At 36.7% G+C, this 15,848-nt stretch overlaps 1 protein-coding gene across 6 annotated transcripts in view; it reads right to left on the bottom strand.

The window, feature by feature from the left end:
- Positions 1 to 15,848, bottom strand: part of MME (membrane metalloendopeptidase) — a 96,051-nt gene that overhangs the window by 11,828 nt on the left and 68,375 nt on the right. For all 6 annotated transcript variants that reach the window (XM_025436126.3, XM_025436125.3, XM_025436127.3 and 3 more), the window contains 4 exons: positions 8,494 to 8,552; positions 2,820 to 2,939; positions 1,213 to 1,346; positions 336 to 401 (listed from right to left, as the gene is read on the bottom strand). In XM_025436126.3, the coding sequence (XP_025291911.1) occupies positions 336 to 401; positions 1,213 to 1,346; positions 2,820 to 2,939; positions 8,494 to 8,552 (379 nt within the window). The remainder of the gene's footprint in view (positions 1 to 335; positions 402 to 1,212; positions 1,347 to 2,819; positions 2,940 to 8,493; positions 8,553 to 15,848) is intronic.

The following is a 15,848-nucleotide window of genomic DNA, read 5'->3' as shown; positions in this document are numbered from 1 at the left end:
TCGACGAGACATCTTTTCTAAAACATTTACTTCAGAGCTTATTTCTTAAAAAAAAGTTGCTTCCTCTGTGGAACTTGCATGTCTCCTCATTTCTGCTGATATGGTTTCCTCTTCTCAGCTTCTCAGAAGCCTAGATTGTTCAGCTCAACCATAACCATGTTGCCCTTTCTAGTTAACATACCTACAATTCCCTTTACCCCCATGTATTTTCTACTTTCTATTTATTGTTCATTGCCTACGTTATATGTGCCTTTTGCAAAAGGCTTTAAATGAATAATTAAATATGAAAAATAAACGTTCCAACCACTAAAATGGGAAAAAATATTATTACTCACTCTGTATGCTTGGCCAATACCTCCATTATCAGCGATATTTTCTCCCAGTGTATTAATCCCATTGAGCTGTTAAAAAACAAAAGATGCGTAAAGGTCCTTACTTACATTTGGATTGTTAAGAAGGATCAACAATGCACTTAAGAGTGGATATATCTATTCTTCAGAAAATTAAAAATAGAAATATTATATGATCCAGTAATTTCACTACTGAATATGAAAACACTAACTTGAAAAGATATATTTATTTACTGCTGCATTACAACAGCCAAGACATGGAAGCAACTTAAGTGTCTATGGCGAGACGAATGGATAAAGAAGAAGGGAAATGTGCACACATACGCACAATGGAATATTACTCAGCCATAAAAAGGATGGAATCGTGCCATTCGAGGCAAAATGGATGGACCTAGAGGGTATTATGCAAGTGAAATAAGTCAGACTGAGCAAGACAAACACTGTACAGCTCCACACATAAATGGAATGAAGAAAATGAATAAACAGAAAGCAGAATCAGAACTATAAATTACAAAGAACAAACTGATGGCTGCCAGAGGGGAAGGATCCAGGGGGATAGAGAACCTGGGTGAAGAAGAGAGGGAGATATGGGCTTCCAGTCATGGAATGCATAAGTCACGGTAATAAAAGCGGAGCATAAGGAACACGGTCAATGACATTGTAATAGTGACGTAATGGGATAGATGGCAGCTGTATTTGCAGTGAACACAGCACAATGTATATACTTGTCAGATCACTAGGTTGTATACCTGGAACTAGCATAACATTATGTGTCATCTATACTCAAATAAAATAGAGCAGCAGCAGCCATAGCGACAACAACAACAAAGAGTAAATATATCTAAAACGTTCTAGCACATACATGCTGTCCACCTGCTAGGTCCCAGGAGAAGTTTCCATACTGGTACACCATGCATTGGGATTGGTCTTTAAAATTATTTGCCGACTGTTGAGTCCACCAGTCAACGAGGTCTCCATCCTTGTTAAAATTTCTGCCTGAAATATAACGATTTAAGTAAAAGGGGAACTCATTACATCAAGAATTACACTACGGTATCTTTAATTCAAAAGGCAAGGACTGAACTATGAGTGTGTGAGAGAACACTCGACTGGACAGGTAATGGGAGGATCCGCCCCCCCTTTCTCATCCTGCATTGACAAAACCTGGACTGTGAGGGTCTGCTGTGCTGATGCACCTTAATCTGGATCCCGGCATCATACCCACGTGCTTCCCGGTAGCTCAGCCAAGGCCACCTGCTCAACCACTCCTGAAACCATGCCTTGTTTCTCTTGGATGGTTTTCATATGGACCAAGTCTATTTAATTTGGTATTTTGAGATTGAAAAACACTATTTTTATTCTGAATTCATTTCATATCTCACCCCCCTCATGAGGTACTGTAGACTCATAGTTTCTCTCTACTTCGAGCACAAAGAATTACCATTCCTCCTGGAGCTTTCCTGCTCACCCTAAATACCTTGATCTTTCCTTTTTTTGAGCTACAGTGGTATTTGTTATATGCTATGTTTTAACACTTCAGTTTATCATCCTTTTAAATAGTTGCTTATGATGTGGTGAATGAGAAAAGGACTACAAAGACAAACTCCTTGAACTCACACCCCGATTCCACTAATTCCTAGCTTTGTAACTTCGAGTAAGTCATGTGCCTCTACTTTTTTCCATTAAAAAAATTGGAAGTGGTCTTAGTACCTACCTACTTGTGAAAATTATTATATACTTGAATTGAGTTCATAGACACGTAGTAAGTCCTTTTCAAGATTGCATCTTTCCTGTCAACTTTTCTTTATATGGCTCTAAAGTTTAGTCTAGTGAAGGCTTAATTATTTTCTATTATTTTCTTCCTATCTTCTCTCCACTTGCAAACCAATTTTTGTCATCGCTTCAGCTATCACTTCTCTATGTATCTCGTATCTTTACTTCTATGCCTCTCAAACTTCACTGCAACTCTAAATCTCTTTTTGCCATTTGAGGCAGTGTACAAGCATTTAAGTGCCCACTATTTGCAAGGCCCTGAACTAGGTAAAGGGTGCAAAAAAAAAAAAAAAATTCTGTCCATAAGCAGTTTAAAAGTCTTATAGGTACCTTAATTTTTGATCTTACATCTGATTTTTAGACATGGACCCTGTGCTCTAGAAGTCTAGATAGATAAGACATAAGCAACCATGAAATAAGACCACACATTATCACTGGTGCTAACAAACATCACAGTGTTTTCTCAGTGTGAATATTTGTGTCATTCTGTCAGAGTGCAAAGCACACATTGCTGAACCCCACCGCTAGAAATTTCTGGTCTTCCTGAGCAACAATTTAAAACGAACACTAAGAGTCGGATTATTAGCCAACGATCCCCTGATGACTAAATGTGTTCATGCAATAATCAAGTATAATAACTCCATTCAGGTCTACTAGGATGTGTCTCAGCCGAAGGAAGTGTCCACTGCACTTTACCATTGTCATCGAAGCCATGGGTGATTTCGTGTCCTATGACCATGCCGATACCCCCGTAGTTCAAGGAGTTAGACTGCTGGGCACTGAAGAAGGGGGGCTGCAGAATGCCAGCTGGGAAGACTACAAAGAAAGAAGATGGTTAAAGATGAAGTATGGCATTCTTCAGTGATGGCAGGCCTGGGCTGGGCTTTCTGCCTGCTAAGCTATTTTCCAGTATGTCAGTTTCACTTAATTGTACACAAAAATCATCTGGGTGATGAAACAAATGCAGGTCTTTTATGATTGATGACAACAGGAGTTCATCCCAAAGCGGCACCATGATCTATGATTTATAATCACAATTCACTTTACAAACTCGGCTAAGATTATTTTTTGCTGTAAGGAGTTTAGAAGGAGGAGAAATCATCATCTTCATTCGGAAGGACTTTTCCCCACTGCAAATACTTGGGAGAAATGGTTATTTAATAACACAAGTATTCCTTTAAAAAAATAACACAAGTGTTCCTTTTAATGTCATCTCTAACATTTTATCCATCTACAATAGTTTGTTAAACAAACAGAACTACTCGATCAAAGGCATCTCTCAATCACATTGCCGTATGTTATTTTCAACAAGGCATCTATGTCTATTTATTTCCTTGTTTTTGATTGTTGTCCTTTTTCTTTTCTTATCACCCTTATCTGCTCCAGTGCATCAAATATCAGACGTTTTGGAGCAGGGATTTGTGTGTCCATACATACATTTGTTTGTTTATTTGTTGAGTCCATTTTTTTTTTTAATTATCTCAAGCACCTAAAACTAGAATGGTGCCTGGAACAGAATAGTGCTTAGGAAATATGTTGAATAGGTGAATAATCTATTGATTATTATGAATTATTATGAATGAGTGAGCAAATGAATTTACTATGGTGTCCCAGAGACTTTACTAAATAAATACAATTATTTTTAGGACTACCTTGACATCTGGATTAACTTGCTAGCTTTCTACACTTGAATGTCACACAGACTTTAAAGTTCATGTGTCAGACATCAAAGTCATCATTTTCCCTTCTAAGCCATCACTCTCTTGACTTTATTTCTCCTAATGGCATTTGAAGGGTCTCAATCACCTGACATGAACATTTCATTTATCTTAGATAGCTTTTTAAAAATTTTTTAAATATTCATTTATTTGTTTGCTTTTTACAAAGTCTTACACAGTCTACTTAGGAAAAGACCAGGTCATGTACCTTCCTTCCAGGAGCATCTCTTCCGATTATCTCCTATGGTCTTACTGCCATCATACCACTTCATATTACCATTCCTTGTCTTAAGAGTTACTTAATTTCCTACATGATCTTTCTACTTCCTGTCTCGCCCAACTATAACCCATCCTAAACCTAATCCATCCTCCAGCCTGAATTAAAGTACAACTCTGGTCATTATCACTCCCCTGCTCAAAAGCTTTCCAAAGGGTGGTTTTGATGCTTTCTAACTAAATACAGCATCTCCTTCCCAGCCTTTGACTCCATGGTCCTCTCCTCCTCTCATAATGCTCATAACTTAACAATTTCATCTTTCATGTTTTAAAATTCTAGTACCTACTGAATTATGTTCTGTAATTTAAAAAATCTTTAGTATCAACACCTATTGCAATGTAAAACCCTTAAGGAATTGCTAAGTGGGATTCCAGGAATACAAGAGAAGGGCCTTGACCTTACGAAATCTAAGATCTAGTTTACAGAGTAGCAAATGTTGTTTTTGTTTTTTGTTTTTTTAGGTGGGGCGAATGTGGCAGATCCTTGCATGGATTTCAAAGATAAATATTAGATGTTTACGGAGGAGACTTTAAAAAGATGCCGGACAACTTAAGTGCCCTCCAGAGCTTTAAAAAAATCTGGAAAGTTGCCATAGCATCCAAAATGACAAAATAATTAGAACATAAATACTTCTGTCCTTGGAGAATTTTGATGAAAGTTACACCTCACATGTAGCTGCCTGAGTTATCAACAGTGCCAAGAAATTATTTTTAGCTTAAGGTATTAAAATTATGTGCAGTACTTTATTAACTTAAAGTGAATACTATCTCCCACACTATGTACTTTGATTAAAATCCACCCTTTATATAAAATGCTCTTATGAAACGTGCTATCAAGACTAAACATTAACTGTAAAGATCCTACCACTTTAATTATACCCTGATATGTCATTCTTCAGGCAAGTGATAAGATTTTTATGGCTCATATTAAATACTAGTCTTCAAATTCAGCTTTGCAATTTATGATTTCTCCTTTTACACTGTCAGCCAAATCTCAATGATGAGGATTTTCCCATTAGCTTATTGCGGTTACTAGTAGACTTCACAACTGTCAATAACAACCAACTACTTAGTTGTACTTTTTTTACATTCATGATTGTCAACAAGTCAGTTAATTAAATAAGTCATTGATCCATGAAACAAAAAAAAAAAATGTGTTTCTCCCTACTCCCATGCCCTCCCTTCCCTGGTTTAGTTTTTTAAGGCTGCATGCAAGCAATTCAATTTCAGAAACTTTGATATAAAGTTCGATGACAGGTAAAATCAATTTGGGGTGGAAAAAGTTCAATATTATTATTTTTTACATTAAATGGAATATCAATAGGTTTGGAAACATTTACTCTTGATTTTTAAGTCTGAAAATAAGATTCCTAAGAACACGGAGGGTAACGTTAGAAAATTTAATTATTTCAAGGTAGCTATACACCACTCAGGCTGAATATATTAAATAATCCTTGGAAACTTTCTGGAACTCCATAGAGCAAATGTATGGGGAAAAGGAGACAGTGAATTAAATACTTTTGGATGCCTTCCTCTCCAGGAAGTTGATTTTTTTTTTTTAATTGACATAAAGTGGCAGGGGTGCATAAAACTTAGAATAGTCTGCCTATATGAGTTAATAACAAAAGGTTGCTGCAATTGAATTAAAAAAAAGAAATTATTAATATGAATAACTCCCTATATGATAATAAAACAACTCTTTTGCCATAACATAGAAAGGCCAATCCCAGGAAAAATTGTACATAATCTAATTTAAGATAGTTGTGTGAGGAAGGGAGGATCATTTATGAGACACATGTTATTCTATACCAATTCTAATTCTGTAATGCATGGTACGAAAATCAAAAGTTGTATATCTATGTATGTATACAGACAGGCACACGTGCAAGCACACATACACACAAACACACCCACACACTCACTTCTATCAAGAAGAAGGATGGAGGTCTGGATCTCCAACTATTTTTAGTTAAGACTATCTCCACTTTGAAGATTTAAATGAATTGTCAAAGAGAAAATGTACACATGTCAAAGATTTCTCCTCTTGCATGACACTTTCCCTTCCTCTGAACTGCTGTTATTAGCAGACAAGCATATGAAAAGACATGAACAATTTTTCAGATTTTGAATTTCTATCTGATGAATTTACCTTGGGAGTCTTTAAAAGGCCTTTCTTATTAAAAATGCTTACTGTAGCCAATTTTTGATTATTTGGAAGATAACTATTTTGTGAAAAGTTAGGCCCTTTTTTACCTTCTTTTTCCTTTTGCTGTGTGCTTCTTTGGTTTGAGGATATTAAGTTCAAATTGAGAACATTCTTTGGTCTTCTCTGATCAGGGAATCTCCAAGGTGAATCAATTTAGAGCCCACTTAAGGGTTATGGAGAAATTCAGAGCCAAACAAGGTACTGTCTTGACCTAAACTCTGTGGATCTGCTCTAGAGAGGGGCTGAAGGGATGAACATGCCAAAGTGGTCCTACAGAGGGTCCATATGGGTCTTCTTGTTGGAATGAATCAGCACCAGATCTGATAGGATCCAGGGTCCTTCCTGAGCTGGTTTAAAATGAAGCTATATCCCTTAGAGTCTACCCGAATACAGAACAAAGGCCAGGCTGTCTCTATTTGCCTTGGAATTCCATTAAAAGGTCATTATCCTATTTAAGTTCACATCTAGAATGAGTTAGATCTTACACGGACAGAACTACTAAATATCAAAAACAGGTCTTCAAAGTTGGGGTTCCTGGGTTGGGGTGGTTGATTAAGTATTAGACTCATGATTTTGGCTCAGGTCATGATCTCAGGGTCATGAGACTGAGCCCCACCATGCTGAGTGTGGAGCCTGCTTAAGATTCTCTCTGTCCCTACCCCTACCCCACACCTACATGATCATGTGTGCAGGCTCTTTCTTAAACAACAACAAACCCAAAAAACAAAGTGAAGGCTCTCCAGAGAAAGGCACTTCTAAGGGTCTGAATGGTTTCTAGGAATGCATTGCATTCTGAGTTGATCATTAAACAGACTCTGGTCTGAGCTTAGGTAATCATTGCACTAGTTAGGAAATGTATTAGCTTAGACTTCGAGCAAATTGATTTTAACAGGTACACATGCCTTACTTATTGTTTACATGTTATGTAAAGAAACTTTTCTGATTACTTTATATAATGTATTTTCATGTCACATACCAAAATCAATTCCAGATGGATTAAAGATTTACTCCAAAAATAAAGACCATAAAAATACTAGAAGAAAATGCAGATAATTTCTTACTTCGGCTCTTCCTGTATTTAAAAGCAATTGGGGAAACCTATAATCAAATTTTAAAATAAGGGTTATAATTTCTTTTAAAGTTTGTTTTTTAGCTAATGATAAAAATCTTGCAGTATTTTTCATCATTTTTAATCTAATTACTAACAGAATTCAAGGAAAATGAGGTTTAGGGCGGACTTTGAGAGGTTTACTTTAGAATAATGCTGAAATCATCTTCCCTTTTGATCCTTGACTACACTTAGAAATGAAGGGCTGGACTAGGTGCACCTGGAGAAGCTGATTGTACTGTTTGTTTAGTATGTCTCTGGTAGTACTGAATCTGTTGGGTGCCTTTCTACACATTTAAGATCCTTGGGGGGGGGAAATCGGTCTACTTATGTAATACTTAAGAAAGAATTTAAAGATCTCAAGGTCTTCTCAGGAGGAGAATCAATATATTTTTGTTATATTAGGCCATTTAGTTATTCATTATATCCTTCACTCATATATTTATTTCTACACATATTCCTAAAATATTACTAATAGTGAACATATTAATTTTTTTCTCTTTTGATTAAAAGTAGTTAAGTAAATGCAATTCCACATGGTTCAACCAAATATAACTGACTTTTCAACTTTCTAGACCATTGGAGTTGTCTAGAAAAATAGGTGATACAGATCAGGACCATCCCCACTAGAGTCAGCATACAGAATTGCCTGGAGAACTGGATATCTGCAAAGCTGGTTCTTGGAACCTTAAACCTCTTTAAGTTGCTGATGCTTAGAGAGTCTTAAAGTCAATATAACTTTATGAAGCTGTAAGAGATGTTTAAAAAGTATTTAGAAATAAAATAAAAGCACTTAGACATAAATAAGATAAACCACTTAGCCACGAATGAGAACATTGCAAAAGAAAGAAAACCACTTAGTGTAATTTGTACTAACTTAAAATTTGCTATTATAGTGAAAAGAGGTACATGGATGCATTTACTTTCAAGGAGTATATTCAATAAATCAATAACTCAGCCTCAGCTGTGCTTTTATGGGAACACTATAAATTGGTCATGCAATTCACTGTAAGCTGGTAACAACAGAGAAATATTCAAGAATTATTTAGGAATAGGCCTTACCTATCTGATTTCTGCCTGAAGAATAAAATGCATTGACTACAGCTGCTCCGCTTATCCACCTATGGAAAACATAAGAACTCGTTACAAATTATACTCTTATTATTTGATTCAATCTGCTCACCACAATAAAAACAGTATTAGTATTCCAGGGTGAATATTAACTTTCTGTTTGAAATATGATAAACAAATTAAAATTAGCTCACTATGTGAGACATCTCACTTGAAAGTATTTCTACTTCTTGAAGAATCAGAATATATCCAGGTCTGCAATCCGTTACTTCGCTTGTACAAAACCCATTCAGATGTATCTTTCTGGAATTGCAATGGATTAATATTATATTGAAATATGTTTACCTTTGTGTTCCTAATACTACTAACTATACCAACAATTTTGGAGCAGGTGACAATACTGAAGTACAAGTTGTCAAAGCTTTAGATTCATGTATATTTAAATTTTAAAAAAATTTCCTAGTTTATTTTAACACTGAGATACCCTTTGTCAGGTAGTTTCAGGTAATCTGCCTCTGATTACTGTCATCTAAAACTATTTAAATGCAGCAGCATTCCAGCTTAAGTGATCAAAGGTATGCTTTCTTATGACCACTACAAAATGAAATCCAGGTGGTTCTTTAAGTAGATTTGTCTGTCTGTCTGTGGCATACCATGACTTAGTCTCTGTATAGAATTTGGAGATTCCATAAATACAATTCCTGACTTCAGAAGACTAATTTAGTTAAAGATGAAAAAGCATAAATACTATAAGCATAAATACTATAAGATGAGAAAATGGGGAAAAAATGGCTCCCAGGCAATAGTTTGAGGGTAGTAGTAAGCTAAAGAATAGGTGCCAACATTCCCATATCTTTCTGCTCAGATGTTATGATGACAGCATAACAATAATCATTGTTGGAATATTAGTCAGCTTTAAAAAAGAATGAGGTCATGATAGAGAGAATTATGCTAAGTGAAAGATGCCAGGCAAAGAAAGACAAATATGAAATATGATTTCACTTTTATGTGAAATCTAAAAAACGAAACAAATGAACAAATGAAAAGCAAAAACATACTCATAAATACAAAGAATGAACTAATGATTGCTAGAGAGGAGGGGTGCAATGGGTGAAGCAGAGTGGGAGTTACAGACCAGTTATGGAATGAATAAGTCACAAGGGTGAAAAGTACAGCATAGGGAAGATAGTCAATGGTATTATAATAGGATTGTATGGTGACAGATGGCGGCTGCGCTTGTGGTGAGCACAGCATAATGTAGAGAGTTGTGAAATCACTCTGTTGTCCACCTGAAGCTGAATTAACACTGTATGTCAACTATACTTCAATAAAATAAAAAAAAATCATGGTTAAGCACTTTTTTTGCAACAAGAGTAATATCCCCCCAATCTTAATAGACCATTACATAAACCTTTATACAGTCATTGATAAATGGACAATGCTTGACTTCAGATAACCTTTCAAACATCAGCACACATGCATACACTTGAGAGCATCCTATATTATTAGCTAATGGCCTCACTGTAGTTATACCACTTTCAGGGCAACAATTAGTGGGCAATTATTATCCTACTCATGGAAGGAGTTTACTGTAATTAGTACAATGAGGTTAAATCAGAACTGTTTCCAGACCCTGCTTTGCAAGGTAAGCAGTACAAAATCAGCTGCCCAAATCAGCATTTTAGCTACAATTTCAGTAACTATTGTGGGATGTCAGATGGGAGTCCTATTTTGATCTCTTAAAAGGAACTGAGAGAGGACCATATATAAAAACTGTCTGATAAATTCTAATTAAGTATGGGTTTTATCTCCAATAACATGACTAAGACATTCATATAAAAAATTGGGGAATTAAAAAAAAATCTAGAAAACATCTCCGTAACTTTTTCTTTAGAAAGAAATTCAGTTTGAAGACATGAGGGAGATTTAGTTTGGTGTCATTGTCATTTTAAGCAGAGAAAAGCATTTTAAAACAAGATGGTGTGACTGATATATCAGTTTGTCCTAAGTTCATCACCGCCCGAGTCATCAGTATTTTAATTTCTTGCAGGTTGAGGATTAGAAGCACAATAGTTGTATTTATTTTAACTCCGCTCCACTTGATTCCCACATGATTTGTGACAACTCACAAAAAGAACACACAAACCCAGGGGTATTAAGACTAAAATCAAGAGATCGGGAACTATATAAAACAAGTAGATTTTGTCTGCATGGCCAAAAAGTATTACAAAAGGAAATACTTACATAAGTAAAAATCATGATCAGGAAAAATGATTTATCAGGACCATGTTTACATATATTCACATAGCTATTACGACTTAGGGTTTAAATATGGTTCTAAGGTGTCTGGCAGGAGGGGTAAAGTGGAAAATGTGCTCACACTCCCCCTGAGGAGAAACACCATTCCTTACAGTGACTCTTTAGGAAAGCGTTCCTGTTGTGTCATCAACATTTTGACAGCAAATATGGCAGGAGATTTCATGTATAAATAGCTTAATATGATTAATTTTCATTGTCATAAAATTGATTTGCTTCCAGGTCTCTGTTGTTTTAAGGTTCACTTTCTCAGTTATGAACTGATTTAGTGACAGCATACGCTGCATGGACTTTTACAGGTAATCACAAATAATATATAAATTGTTTGGTTCTGAACTCAGGCACATGCCACAAACGAAAGACAAAATGTGCCTGCCCATCCAAAACGTTTTCTTAAAACAAGTATAGTACAGAGGGGAGGAGTTAGATACACGACACTAATGTTTCAGGTGGCAACAAAACTTGAAAGCAGGGCATAGATGAAGTTGATAAACCCTTCTCATGTTTATTCCTTTTGTAAAAATAAATGTCATACCTTTGTTCAGTGCTTTTCTGCTCTTCTGTTATATTACTTTGAGGTGCTTCAGATTGCTTTTGATTCATGTTTATAACTCCAGGAGGGAGTGTTTTACATATTAAAATGTCCACAGTGAATTACACTTTCAAGAAAAATAGATAGCTATTTATGACCACAGAACTCTCAAATAATACTGGAATTATGGTGGTTAGTTTCACAGAGCACTAGTACACTGTAGTGTTTGCCGTTTCTTCCTTGAGAACTTTCACGATGCATCATTAGACCCCCCTGGGGTGATTACTCAGATTCAAAAGCACAGGGCATACTGTTCCTGGGAATGACAGGAACTTGAAGTACTATGATTGAATCATTTTTTTTTTTAAAGATGTATTTATTTGAGAGAGAGTATGTGTGCACCTGGGGGAGGGCGGGGCAGAGAGAGAAGGAGATAGAGAATCCTTAAGCAGACTTCCCGCTGAGTGGGGAGCCCGATGCAGGGCTCGATCCAGGGTTTGATTGCAGGACCCTGAGATCCCGACCTGAGCCAAAACCAAGAGTTGGCCACTTAACTGAGTGATCCATTCAGGCACTCTTGGATCATTACATCTTAAATAAAATGATGATAACAGCTCCAGGTTCAATGGTCAGTTATGAACTATCTCACTATGTTAACGTAAAGTTAGGGCAAAGAAAATATTTTTCAAGTCAAATGGTGACGTAACGAAACCTATGTATTGTTTTGATTTGGATGCAGCCTCAAAGTTTCAGGAAAAGCTTCCATTTATGGAACACAGTAAATTTGATGCTGAAGAGCAACACAGAAAAGAGAAAAAGCACAACAGAAGAGAAAAAACCAAATGGTGGTGATTCTTGCCCTAAAATAATGGATAGTGCAGGTTACCTGAAAATACCTTTCAAGTCCAGCTGGAGGCCAGACACTAGCAGCCACCTGGAGCAGGTGTCGGCCCTGAGAGATGAAGTAGTATCCTGCTCTTTGATTTTTCTTCCAGCCTCCAATGGTCTCTGTGTGTAAGAGTTCGTGTGTGTGTGTGTGTGTGTGTGTGTGTGAGTGTGTGTGTGTGGTATTCAGTGAAGAGTAGGAAAGCAAGAAAGAGGATTTTTTTTTTTTTTTTTTTAATTTTGGAGTCATCATTTTCTCAAGTAAACTTATTCTTGTTTGGGGTCATTCAACAGAACAAAAGAAGGGCCACTCTAAGCAGCGCGGCCCTCGAAGCTGAACTAGCAGGGTGGATGGGAAAGATGACTGAGACGCCCTTGAGAGGGGCACCAGGTGTTTCTCCTCTATCTCTTATTACCCTGAAGAACCCAGGCAGTGCACAAAGACATCATTTTTATAGCAGGGAAGAAAGGCAGAAGTCAACAGCCTGATCCTGCTGCCTTTTGGGATGTAATAAATCCACTGGATTGCAAAAGCACCTGGAGTGAAACTCCTCTTTCACCCACTCATGTGTAACTTTCAAACTTAAAACAACAAAATTGTTAACACCTCCTTCCCTGAAAGTGTTGTTTCCCGGCATCTTGTGGTCCCAGAGCAACTCCTTTAAAGCCAGTAGTACAAAACAGTGATTTTCTCTACCTGTCTCAAGTACTCAAGGAAAGGAGAATTCTCATTTTGCAACTGCAGTAACCACCAGAACCCTTTACATTTATTAACATTCTCTCACCAAGACTTCTGAGTTTCCTATATGCCTTCATTCCTCTTTCAAACCAGTCATATAAGAGAGATGACATCTCCAGTTTGCGGGTGTAGAAACGAGGCAGACTTTTCTGACCTTTTCCTGATAGTCTTAAAAACTAAGCGACACAACTCAGAAAGGAAAATGTGAATGAAGGAGAAAGAGGGGCCTCTCCTCTTCCATTCCAATCCCCCACCCCTGAGCTGTTGATCTGTACGGTATATAAAATTTCAGTTATTACGACGAATACCATTTCCTTGCCAAACTCTAAAAATGCAAGCGCTCATTTTTATTTACTTATCTTCAACACACAAAACTCACTTTTACTCATATATACTAGCAATGAACAATCCAAGAATGAATTAAGAAAACAACGCCATCTACAATCCTACCAGAAGAAGAAAACATTTAGGCATCAATTTAACGGAAGAAGCACAGGATGTGTATGCTGGAAACAACAAAATGCGATTGAAAGGAATTAAGTAAGACTTAAAAACATGGAAAAGATATACCACTTTCATGGATCAGAAAACTTAATTTTTTGAGATATAATTCACATATAACATTAGATTAGTTTCAGGTATGTAATACAATGCTTCGATATTTGTATACACTGCAAAATGACCATCACAATAAATCGAATTGCCATCTGTCAGCATACAAAGTTATGAAAAAAATTGTTTTTCATCTATTTTTGATGACTTTTATTCTCTCAGCAACTTTCATACATGCACAACACATGACTGACTATAATCAGCATGCTGTGCATTACATCCCCATGACTATTTTAAAACTAGATGTTTGTACCTCTTGATCCCCTTTACCTCTATCACATATTTAATTGGATTGTATATATATATATATATACACATATATATGAACAATTTATATATATAAACAATTATATACACATGTGTATATATATATACACACATACACATATATATACATGTGTATATAAGTGTTTATATATCTCAAATATATTCTCCCATTTAGTAGGGGACTTTTTTTTGTGTTTATGGTTTCCTTTGCTCCTTCCTTGGCAGAAGGCTTTTAGTTTGATGTAGTCCCACTTGTTTATTTTTGCTTTTGTTGTCTTTGCTTTTGGAGTCAGATCCAAGGAAATCATTCCCAAGACCAATGTCAAGGAGCTTACTCTCTAAGTTTTCTTCTAGGGATTTTATGTTTTCAGGTCTTATATTCATGTCTTTCATCTATTTTGAGGCAATTTTTGTGTATGGTGTATTTCTCTAGTTTCATTCCTTTGCATGTGGTCATTGAGTTTTCCCAACACAATTTATTGAAGAGATTGTCCTTTTGTAGTATGTTCTTGCCTCTTCGGTCATAAATTAACTACCGTATTATATGTGTGGAGTTATTTCTGGGCTCCCTGTGTGTACCATTGATCTATATATCTGTTCTTAAGCTAATACTATACATTTTTTTTTATTACTATTGCTTTGTAATACAGTTTGATATTAGGGAGCACGATGCCTCCAGCTTTTATCTTCTCTCTCAAGATTGTTTTGGCTATGTGGGATCTCTTGTGTTTTCCACACAAATTTTAGGATTGTTCGTTCTGTTTCTGTGAAAAATACCTTTGGAATTTTGATAGGGATTGCACTGAACTGGTGGATTGCCTTGGTAATATGGACATCTTAGCACTATTAATTCTTCCAATCCAGGAGCATAGAATATCTTTCCATTTATTTTTGTCTTCCTCAATTTCTGTCATCCATGTCTTTTCAGTGTGCAGGTCTTTCACTTTTATTTTTCTCCTGAGGTTGTTTGAACATCTTAACAACAATTACTTTTAACTAGAGATAAATTACTAATCTCCGTTTCACTAAGATTTTTTTCCCTGAGGTTTTAACTTGTTCTTTCACTTAGAACATATTCCTCTGATTTCTCTTTTTGTTTGTTTCTATGAAAAGAGTGGACTTGTGGAAGAGAGGAGTCTTATCTTTCAAATTTGTCCTAGGTCTCTGTTGTCTCTCAACCTTTGTAATTGTCAAAGCAACATGATTTATTCTTTGTAGGTCCCAGTTGTTGAGGGTGCGCCAAGACTCGTCAGTACTTCAAAAGGAGGAATCTCATTTAGTACCCAGGTTCAGGTTGATTGGAAGACCCTCAGGCAGCAAATTCTAAAGTGTGTAAGTAAATGTAATTTTGAGGGACTACAATTGTAAACCCTACTGGCCTCTAAACCAAGCGATCGGCAGGTGTCTCTGGGTTATAGCTATGAAAACTGGGACTTCAGAAGAGTGTATAAGCTCCTTTTTGGTAAGTACTGGAGAGATGTAGTAAGGCTGTGGGAGAGCACAAGGATAGTGTCCCCCAGCCTGCATTCTCTGAAAGCACCTCCAAAGCCTCTAGATTTGTGGTAAACCTGAAGTCTGCCCCTCAGACTGAAGCTCTAGGACAAGCAAATGGGTCTTTCTCACAGAAATACTGGAGGTGATTTTCAATCTGCTGCGTAGTGCCCTGAGGGTGGCTGCCTGCCAAAACCCATCTTTCAAATTGTTACAGCCTATGGAATCCAGGAACACAAGCCCCTTGACCACCAGAGCCAGGAAATTAAGCAAAACCCCACATGTATACTGCATGTGCTCATTGATTTCAGCAAGGCACCAGAATAGCACAGCTGAGGCACTTTTGCGTACGTTCTCAAGGTAGAGAGAGCGCAAAATTGGCACCCACCCACCCCTCCATCCCTGCAGAGTCCCAACAGGCTCATGCCCTCTGACAGATGCATTAAGATCAGCAAATGAATTTCCTTCACATATAGTCCAGGCCCTTTTCAAACTGTTCCTTTT

The sequence above is a fragment of the Canis lupus genome, chromosome 23 (assembly GCF_003254725.2).
Source record: "Canis lupus dingo isolate Sandy chromosome 23, ASM325472v2, whole genome shotgun sequence".
NCBI lineage: Eukaryota > Metazoa > Chordata > Mammalia > Carnivora > Canidae > Canis > Canis lupus.
Note: the sequence above shows the minus strand (reverse complement) of the source record. Positions and strands in the feature narration are given on the sequence as shown.